We start from the raw sequence: 9,706 nt of genomic DNA, 5'->3' as shown, positions 1-9,706 counted from the left end.
CATGCAGGCTGGTCCTGACCTCCTGGTTTTCCTGCGGCTCCTGTGCGATGGCGCTCAGGATGATCAGCTCCACAACCTTCCAGACACTAAGATCAGGTTGACAGGCCTGTAGTTATCCCGATCCTCCCTCCTACCCTTCTTGTAGGTGGGCACCACTTGACTAACATTCAGCCTTCTTGGGCCTCCCCAGTTAGCCAGCACTGTTGAAAGTCATCGCTGTGGTGAGGCAATAGAGAAACAGACCAATGATTTTCAAAGTGTTCCCTGCATCACAGGGATGTCCATGGTCAAGGACACAATCAAAAGCACCTTGTCCTTTCTGGGTATGAGGTTCACCGGAACCACATGTCCTCTGAGGCTGCAGAGGCATCACTGGCAGCAATGCCTTCTCCTGCAGCACTGCACAGTCCAGCCCTGCATGTCTCTGGTCCCAGGGACAGCATGGATTGCTCTCCTTAGGGACATCTCATTTCACCTTCACAGTGACCTCTGCCCACCACCCCAGCATGCTCTGCAGCAAAATATTTTGCTGGCGTGTGACCTTGGACACTTGGTACCCATTATTATTTTTGTTGTTACATGTCTGAGCTTGGCCCAGGTGACACAGGTGTGGTTCAGGGTAACTCTGCTCTGAAATAACCTAAATCAGGGAGAGGAAGGGGAAAAGTCTTATTTAAGCAGCGTGAGGAAGCCTTAGGATCAATAACCTCACATCTTCTTGGGGAATTTAGAGATCCTGTGTGTTTACATGGCAGGGGTTTGGGAGTGGTTTGGAGGTGTTTGTAGGGCTGGCAGAGGTGAGAAGAGACCAAGAGCTGACTCCATGGCCATAACAGCCACTTTCATTTGACTCCAAAATGGACCAGCCCCTGCCCAAACCTGAGCCAATAAGCAATTCTAGTGGCACCTCTGTGATACCCTATGGCAGAAAGGACAAAACACAACGGGAGAGGAGTGAGAATTATGTGAGAGAACAACCCTATAGACATCAAGGTGAGTGAAGAAGGAGGGGAGCAGCGAGACAGAGGCTTGGTGGGATCCTGCAAGCCAGTGGTCAAGTAACCCCCCGCCGACAGTCACAGGGCAGCACAGTGACAATGCTCCTTTAGGTGTCTGCAGGTTCTTTGCATCGGCATTCTAGCACAGCTGCCAGATGGGCCAGCAGCTGTGATGCTCCCCTGGATCTGAAACCCTGCATCATTCGTGTCCACCTTGGTTCTAGGAGCAAAGAAACGGTGGAGTCTCATCTCCCAGGGGGAGTGAGGCAGGAGAGCAGCAGAGTGCAGGCCCCAGGTCACACACTGGCAGGCTGTGGCCTGTGCAGAAGGAGGGAACGCTCCTTCGGGTGCCCTGGAATTGCCCCACAAGCATAAACTCCATTTTCAATGTTGGACCTGTTGGAGGCTGCTGTCCTTGCCGAGCAGCTGTGCTGAGCTCTGCCACCTGCCCTGGCACTTGGTTCCCTCAGTGTCACAGCTCTGTCTGCAACAGGACGGGCTCCAGCTGCCTCTGCGTGGGCCCCTGGCTGAGGGCACTGCTGCACATCTGGGCTGAAGCCCCCCAGCTGTGGCACCAGCCCAGCTCTGCCTGGCCATAAGGCAACCTGGTACCAAGTGTCCCCGAGCCGTGTGGGTGCAAAGGCTTTGCTTCAGAGCAGAGACATGGCCTGGGCAAAGGAGAGCTGAGTCTTGAGCCCTCGGACTGTGCAATGAAGTGCTGCAATGGGCTCTGCAGGGCTTACTGAAGCACTGAGGACATCCTCCCTGCCCTGCCTGCAGAACCACCAGACACACACGTACACACACGCTCCTTTAGGAGTACTTGGATCCTTTGCTGCAGTCTTCCTGGTGTCCTGTCTAGTAATGGGTTAACAAAAGTTGATACTCATGCAGAAAACTTTTTCCTAGTAAGGGAATTGCCAGTGCTGGAAATAAGTGTGTCCCCCCAGGTGAGGCAAGGCCCATGAGGGATTGCCTCATCCTGCTGCCCATCAGGTTCCCCTGCAGCCCCAGGGACAGCTGGAGGGAGCCCAGAGGGGCAGAGGAGGGAGGCAGGGAGAGCTCAAAAGCAGACCTTGGTGGGAGGCTGCTGAGAGCTCCCTGCTGGAGAAATCTGCAGAGCCCTTGAGCGGGTAAGTGTGTGGCTGCAGGGCAATGCCTCTGCAGTTGCTAGCCGGGTCTGCAGCAGCTGGGGCCCCCCCAGCCTGTGGGACCGTGTGGGAGCCTTTTGCTGTGGAGGAGGCCAGTGTGCTGCAGAGCAGGGCTTCCCTGCTGCAGCGTGGGAGGGCCAGGGCATGTGGGCTGCCTTGTGCCAGGGCCGGCTGCAGGGCTGTGAAGGTGGCTGTGCAGGCAGGGGTGCCCAGGGCTGTCCTTGCCAGCAGGGTCCCTGCAGCCGCGGGGGCTGTGTGCTGGGGCAGGGGCTCTGCCGCCTGCCAGGGGCAGCTCTCAGCCTGCCGGGGGGCTCCCCACAGCTCTGGGGGCGTATGGACTGAGCCCCGAGAGGGAAGGATCTCTCTGCTGTTGAGAGTGTGCTGCATGGCTGAGCGCTGCTTACAAGGATAGGTTACCCTCAGAATATGTCTGGATGAGACTTTTCGTATCGAAGGTCAGCGCAGGGATTGCTGTGATAAATCCAGGGCTCTCCTCAATCTGTGTTTTCAGCTTTCTGTTGTTGGGGGCAGGAGAGGGAAGGCAGAAATGTTAATGGAGATCTCGGGTTTGAAGATGTCCCTGAGACTGCCAGCTGTAACTCTGAGTGATGAGGAGGTCTGCCAGGAGCCTCCTGAAGTGCCCTCAGCCACTCCTCCGCCTATGAACAGCAGCAGCAGCACCTTTGCTGGAGCCATCAGGGTCGTTCTGAGCTGCCCTTTTCCCCCCTGCGGACAGGACCCTGCGCCCAGCCAGTGCCCTGCAGAGAGGCACGTTTGTGCGGGGCCAGTGCACAGAGGCAGAGATGTGGTCTGTGAGCGCTGACAGGGAAAGACCTGGCACAGGGAGATACCTCCCACAAGGAAAATCTCCTGACATCCAGGATATTGCAAGGACTGATAGGAAACTTCAGACAGAATTGTTGTTGAAAGGAGAATCAGAAAGCTCTCTCTGACCATGTGCAGTGCAGACCCCTTTCTCTGAGGCATCCCCCTGGCTGCTCTCCCCCCAGCAAAGCCTCTGCCCTCAGGGCTGGGGGTCCCGAGGTGTGAGCCACCCCCTCTGCAGCCAGAGCTCCAGCAGAGCCGCGGTGCAGCTCTGCAGCCACGTGCCCCGGTCCCTCTGCAGAGCACAGGGGCTGAGAGCAGCTGCCCGGCAATGTTGGTGTGTGGGAGGTGGCGAGCAGAGCTGGGCAAGGGCAGCGCTGCCCTCAGTGCCTGGCACGCTCGCCCTGGACACTCTTACCTAGACCATCAGTGCAATTTTACTTCTTTCTCTGCCTTTTGGGGTTAGTTTTATTCTCTTGCTCTTGCTGTCAGGCTCTCTGGGGCTGGGTGTTTCAGCTGCAGAGTCACACTCTGACCTTGTGGGTCCTCTCCTGCAGGTGTGTCCATGGGAACAGGTGTCCCAGCTTTCCTCTCACCTGTGGGGCTGTGGGCAATGCCCTATGTGGGGCTGGGCAATGGGCTGGTTCTCCCTGAACCTGATGCTCTTGTTAGGGCACTTGGCTACCTCCTTGAAGTTCCCTTCCAAGCAGTGAGTTGCCCTCCAGAATGGAAACCTGTCCCCTCGCACCCATTAGTGATCTGAAAGCCCCACGTAGAGGCGTAGAGTTTCTGTGATGGAGAAAACGCTGTTGGGGTGGGTGAAATGAGCTGTGTATCCTTTGCTGTGGGTGGGATGCTGAGTTCTGATGAAAGTCTACAACCTTTACTGGTCTGTGGTGGGTCAGTCTGTTCTCAGCAGTGCCTTGTGGTATTTCAGGGTAACATGGGAGTGTGGCCACCATTCATCTCAGGAAGGTGCAAGCCCATAGAAACCGGGAACCAGATGGACAGACCACCTCCCCTCACTGGGCACTCACCCACAGGCAATCCTCTTGCCTCACAGACCTCACTCTGTTCCACCTGAGGGCAGCAAAAATGCTCTGCTTTTCTGCACATCCGAGAATACGCAACAGGAGAGATGGGGGGGAGCTGTGAAAAAAACTAAAACTCCCTTAAAATGCCTTCACCCTTCCCGTTCCTTAGCACTGGCGCTGCAGACGCTGACCAGCCCTTCTGCGTTGGCACTGGTTTCACAGGACAAAGTTAAACACCAGGACTGGTCCCTGCCCCCACCCACTGCTGCAGAGTGGGGCTGGCTGGTCAAGAGCCCGTGGGCAGATGCCCTGCTCTTCATCGCCCACACGGCCAGCACCAAGCAGGGCTGCAGCCACACAGCTGCAGGAAGGTCTCCGAGAAAAGAGAGGGATGTCTGTGTGTGACGGGGGGGATGGTCTGTGGGAAATGGCTTTGATTTTGCTTGCAGAAGTCTCCCCTAAATTATCACTGTCTTTTTCTCCTGTGACAGGACCATATGCCCAGAGGCAGCAGATGCCCAACAGCAGCTCCATCACCCAGTTCCTCCTCCTGGCATTTGCAGACACGCGGGAGCTGCAGCTCTTGCACTTCTGGCTCTCCCTGGGCATCTACCTGGCTGCCCTCATGGCCAACGGCCTCATCATCACCACCATAGTCTGCGACCAGCACCTGCACACCCCCATGTACTTCTTCCTCCTCAACCTCTCCCTCCTCGACCAAGGCTCCATCTCCACTATTGTCCCCAAAGCCATGGCCAACTCCCTCTGGGACACCAGGGACATCTCCTACTCAGGATGTGCTGCACAGCTCTTCCTGATTGTCCTTTTCCTTTCAGCAGAGTATTTTCTCCTCACCGTCATGGCCTATGACCGCTTTGTGGCCATCTGCCAGCCCCTGCACTACGGGACCCTGCTGGGCAGCAGAGCTTGTGTCCACATGGCAGCAGCTGCCTGGGCCAGTGGGTTTCTCTGTGCTGCGCTGCACACGGCCAATACACTGTCACTGCCGCTCTGCCAAGGCAATGCCCTGGGACAGTTCTTCTGTGAAATCCCACAGATCCTCAAGCTCTCCTGCTCACACACCTACCTCAGGGAAGTGGGGCTAATTGTGATTAGTTCCTGTTTAGCCTGTGGATGTTTTGTTTTCATTGTTCTGTCTTACATGCAGATCTTCAGGGCTGTGCTGAGGATCCCCTCTGAGCAGGGACGGCACAAAGCCTTTTCCACGTGCCTCCCTCACCTGGCCGTTGTCTCCCTCTTTGTCAGTACTGTCTTGTTTGCCTACCTGAAGCCCCCCTCCATCTCCTCCCCATCCCTGGACCTGGTGGTGACAGTTCTGTACTCGGTGGTGCCTCCAGCAGTGAACCCCCTCATCTACAGCATGAGGAACCAGGAGCTCAAGGGTGCAATGTGCAAACTGATAGATGGATGTTTTTCTGAAGGAATAAATTTATGAATAGCATTTATAATGTAATTTACCACAGACCCAGACTGTCTTCTGAATTTGTTGTAGTTGCTCATGGTATTTCAATTCTGATAAAGGTACCGTCCCCATTCTAATTCCTTCTCTGATTTTCTTTTCTGAAGGTGCCCTGCTCTCTCTTTGTCTAAGAAATCCAAAGGGCCATTAAACAACTATGTTTTTCCTGGGATTCCTCCTTCCAAGGCCTTTCTGCAGCTGCAGGGACAGTTCCTGTATCCACAGACGAAGGGGAAAAGGTTCCTGGCATGGCAGCAGTACCAGGGAACACCAGCCCCTTGGCTCTCCAGTGCTGTCTTCCTTCCACTTCCACACTCTCCTTCTGACCCCCTGCCTTGGTGTAAGGCCTGAGTGCTCTGGCAGCTTGGTCACCGCCGTGCTGCGTGGCAGTCCTGTGAGCGCAGGCAGGGGCAGGCAACGGGCACTCTGTGACGGTGCTGGCCTCCATCAAATGTTCTGGATTTGTGGAGACCACCTGAATGCAGCACTGCAACGTGCTTCCTTGAACCGAGGTCCCCGTGCCCATTGCTCATGACGAGGGCCATCTCCGCGAGGTGCCGAGCAGGGCGCGACACCCCCGGGCTGAGGTGCTGCCAGCCTCTGGCAGGGGCAGCAGGAGGCCAGGCAGTCACTGTGCCCGCTGCAGTGCTCTGCCTCCGCACGTGCCAGGGACGGGCTCGTGCCTCTGAGCCCCCCTGTGTGCGTGAGGCTGGGGTTCAACCACGCCAGCAGTGCGTGAGGCCAGCTGAGGTGGGGACACCTCCCAGGGCACCGCCGTTCCTGTGTGTGACTGCAGGAACAAAGGCCACTGTCCCAGGGAGATTCATCTCACCCGCCTTGGGCAGGCTCATTGCAAGTGCCTCTGTCTGATCACGGCACCCTTTCTGGATGGTGCCCTCAAATGTGTCCGAGCAATCAGGGAGGTTCTGGGGTCCTGGCAAAAGGCAGACATCCAGCCTTTGTTCAGGAAAAGCAAGAAGGACAATTGGGAGAAATACAGGCTGGTCATCCTCACCGTAGTGTCTGGGGAAATGCTTGTCACATCGCTGCTGCCTGAGAACATGGCAGCACAGCAGCAGGCACACCGCTTGCTCGTGTCTATGCGAGAAGCTGAAAGGCTCGCAGCCTTGGAAGAGCGCGGTGAGGCCGTGGCATGGTCAGGGGAAAGGCCACCAGGAGGGTGATGGGTCAGGATGCCCGCCTGAAGGGTGGTTTCCCCAGGTGGTGGAGCTTTCCTTGGAGGTAGGGAAGAGCAGGAGGGAGAAGCACTGCCACCCAGTGCAGCTGGGAAAGTGGAGACTGGAGGTCAGGAGGAGGAAATGTCACTCAAGGGCTTGTGCTGTGGTGGGAGACGTCGTCCAGAAGGAGTGTGAGATCAGTCCATGTGTGTGTGTTTGCAGGAACAGCGTGTGAGGGTGGGCAGACATCAGTGCATGTGTGGCAAGGGCAGGGTGAGAGCAAGGTGGGGAAGCCAGATGGGTGCCTGCAGCCTGCCGGGGAAAAGCAGCAGCCGTGGGACAGCGTAGGACAATGTGAGATGGAAGGCAAAGGGCACGGGCAAGGCTGGAAGTCACCAAGAGAACCCAAGGGTTGTCCCCTTGCGTACGGCCATTGTTTCTGCCACCAAGGCCTATGAGAAGGCGAGTTGTCCTCTGGCCCTGCGGCCTCATGGCCTCCTTGTGACCACTTGCACTGAATTCTTCTCCCTTGAGTGATACTGCCCAGTGAAAGTTCCCAGCATTGGCCACAGCCTGCCACCCTGAGGCCCGGCACCTGCACTCCGCTGCTCTCCTGCCTCACTGCCCCTGGGAGGTGAGACTCCATCATTCCTTTGCTGCTGGAGCCAAGGTGGACAGGGGTGACACAGGGTTTCAGATCCAGCTGAGCATCACAGCTGCTTGGCCCATCTGGCAGCAATGCTAAAATGCTGATGTAAAGAACCTACAGACACCTAAAGGAACATTGTCACTGTGCTGACCTGTGAACGTCGGGGTCAGTGGGTTGACCTATTGGCTTCCGTGAGCCCAGCAAGCCTCTCCCTCACTGCCCCCCCTCCTCTTCACTCACTTGGTGTTTGTAGGGCTGTTCCTGTGCCTTGTTTCTCACGCCTTTCTCTTACAAATGCTGCACACTGTCTTATGTCCTTTCTTGCATTGGTTTTTCACAGAGAGAATTCACAGCTAGAATTACTTATGAGCTCAGGGAGGTAGCAGGTCCATTTCAGAGCCAGCTGAATGTGGCTTTCTTGGCCATGGGGCCAACTCTTGACCTCTTCTCACCTTTGTCAGCCCTACAAACCCCATGACCGCTCCCAAACCCTTGCCATGTAAACCCACGGGGTCAGAAAAGTCCCCAGTAAGATGTGAGGTCATTGATCCTAAGGCTTCCTCAGGCTGGTTAAGTAAGAGTTTGGCCCCTTGCTCTCCCTGATTTAGGTTCTTTATGGCAGAGAAGGGACGCGTTGGACCTCAGCTGTGGCACCAGGGCCAAGATCAAACATGTAACAAAAATAGCGGGTACCAAGTACCCAAAGTCCAATGCATGCTAAATTTTGCTGCAGAGCATACTGGGGTGGTTGGCAGGTGGCACTGTAACGGTGAAATGCAATGTCCCTAAGGAGAGGAAACCCAGCTGTCCTCAAGACCAGAGGGACAAAGGGCTGGACTGTGCAGTGCTGGCAGGAGAGGACATGTCTGTCTGTGTTGCCTCTGCAGCCCCAGAGGACATGTGGTGCAGGTGAACCTCATGTCCAGGGAGGACAAAGTGCTTTGGAAAGTGTCCTTGGCTATGGACATGCCGTGATCCAGGAACACTGTGAAAATCGTTGGTCTGTTTCTCTAAATGCATTACCCCAGGGGTGACTATCAAGACTCCTGGCTATACTGGGGAGGCACCAGAAGCCTGGGGGTTAGTCAGAGTGGTGCCCACCTACAAGAAACGTAGAAAAGAGGTTCCTAGGACTGTCAACCTGATCTTAGTGCCAGGAAGGTTGTGGAGCTGATCATCCTGAACAACAGCCAACAGCAAGCATAGGACAACCAGGAGGTCAGGACGAGCTAGCACAGATCTATGAAAGGCAGGTCCTGCTTGATGAATCTGATCTCATTTTGTGACAAGGTGGCCTGCCTAGCGGATGAGGGAAAGCCTGGGGGTGTTCTCTACCTGGACCTTAAAAAAGCCTTGGACAACATCTCCCACTGCATTCTCCTGGAGAACCTGGCTGCTCATGGCTTCGGTGGGTGTTCTCCACGCTGGGTTAAAGCTGGCTGGACAGCCAAGCCCCAAGAGGGGTAGTAAATGGAGTGACACCCACGTGACGACCCATAAGTACTGGTGATCCATGGGCTCAGTGTTGAGGCCAGTCCTGCTTCAGAACTTTAACAATGGTCTGGATTGAGTGCACCCTCAGTGAGTTTGCATACAACATCAAGTGGGGTGGAAGTGCTGATCTCCTTGAGGGCAGGAAGGCTCTGCAGAGGGGTCTGCACAGGTTGGAGTGTTCAGCTGAGTCCAGTTGTATGAAGTTCATCCAGGAGAAGTGCCAGTTCTGCACATGGCTCACCACACCCCCACATAACTCTACAGGCTTGGGGCAGAGTGGCTGGAAGGCTGCCTGCTGGGGAAGTACCCTGAGGGTGAGGATTGACAGATGATTGAGCATAAGCCAGCAGTTGTGTGCAGATGACCAAGAAGGCCAATAGCATCGTGTCTGGTATGAGAAACAGTGTGGCCAGCAGGACCAGGGCAGTGATGGACCCCCTGTACTCGGCACTGCTGAGGCCACACCTCAAACCAAGCGTTTGTGGTTTGGGCCATTCAGTTCAAGAGAAACGTTGAGGTGCTGGAGTGTATCCAGAGAAGGGCAACGAGGCTGGTGAAGGGTCTGGAGCCTTGCTTGGATGAAGAGGGTCTGAGAGGACTTGGCTTGTTCAGTCTAGAGCAGGCGAGGCTTCAGGGAGACTTTTATGCTCTCTAGAAGTACCTGAAAGGAGGTTATAGATGAGTGGGGGGAGGTCTCTTCTGCCAGATAACAAGTGACAGGACAAGAGGCAACAGCCTCAAGTTACACCGGGAGAGGTTCAGATTGGATATGAGGAAAAACATCTTCACTGCAAGGGTGGTCAAGCATTGGAACAGGCTGCCCAGGGAGCTGGGGGAATCTCCAGCCCTGGAGGTGTTTCAGAAATACACAGTTGCGGTGCTTAGGGACATGGTTCA

General features: G+C 55.6%; 1 protein-coding gene across 1 annotated transcript; it reads left to right on the top strand.

Annotated features, from left to right (window-relative positions):
* The first annotated feature begins 4,522 nt into the window (after window positions 1–4,522).
* On the top strand, window positions 4,523–5,464 carry LOC121082242 (olfactory receptor 14C36-like). Its single transcript, XM_040581596.1, has one exon. It carries the CDS (start codon window positions 4,523–4,525, stop codon window positions 5,462–5,464), a length of 942 nt encoding a protein of 313 aa, XP_040437530.1.
* The last annotated feature ends 4,242 nt before the right edge of the window (window positions 5,465–9,706 follow it).

Source organism: Falco naumanni, unplaced genomic scaffold (genome assembly GCF_017639655.2).
Source record: "Falco naumanni isolate bFalNau1 unplaced genomic scaffold, bFalNau1.pat scaffold_46_arrow_pat_ctg1, whole genome shotgun sequence".
Lineage (NCBI taxonomy): Eukaryota > Metazoa > Chordata > Aves > Falconiformes > Falconidae > Falco > Falco naumanni.
This window is presented reverse-complemented; position numbering and strand designations above follow the sequence as displayed.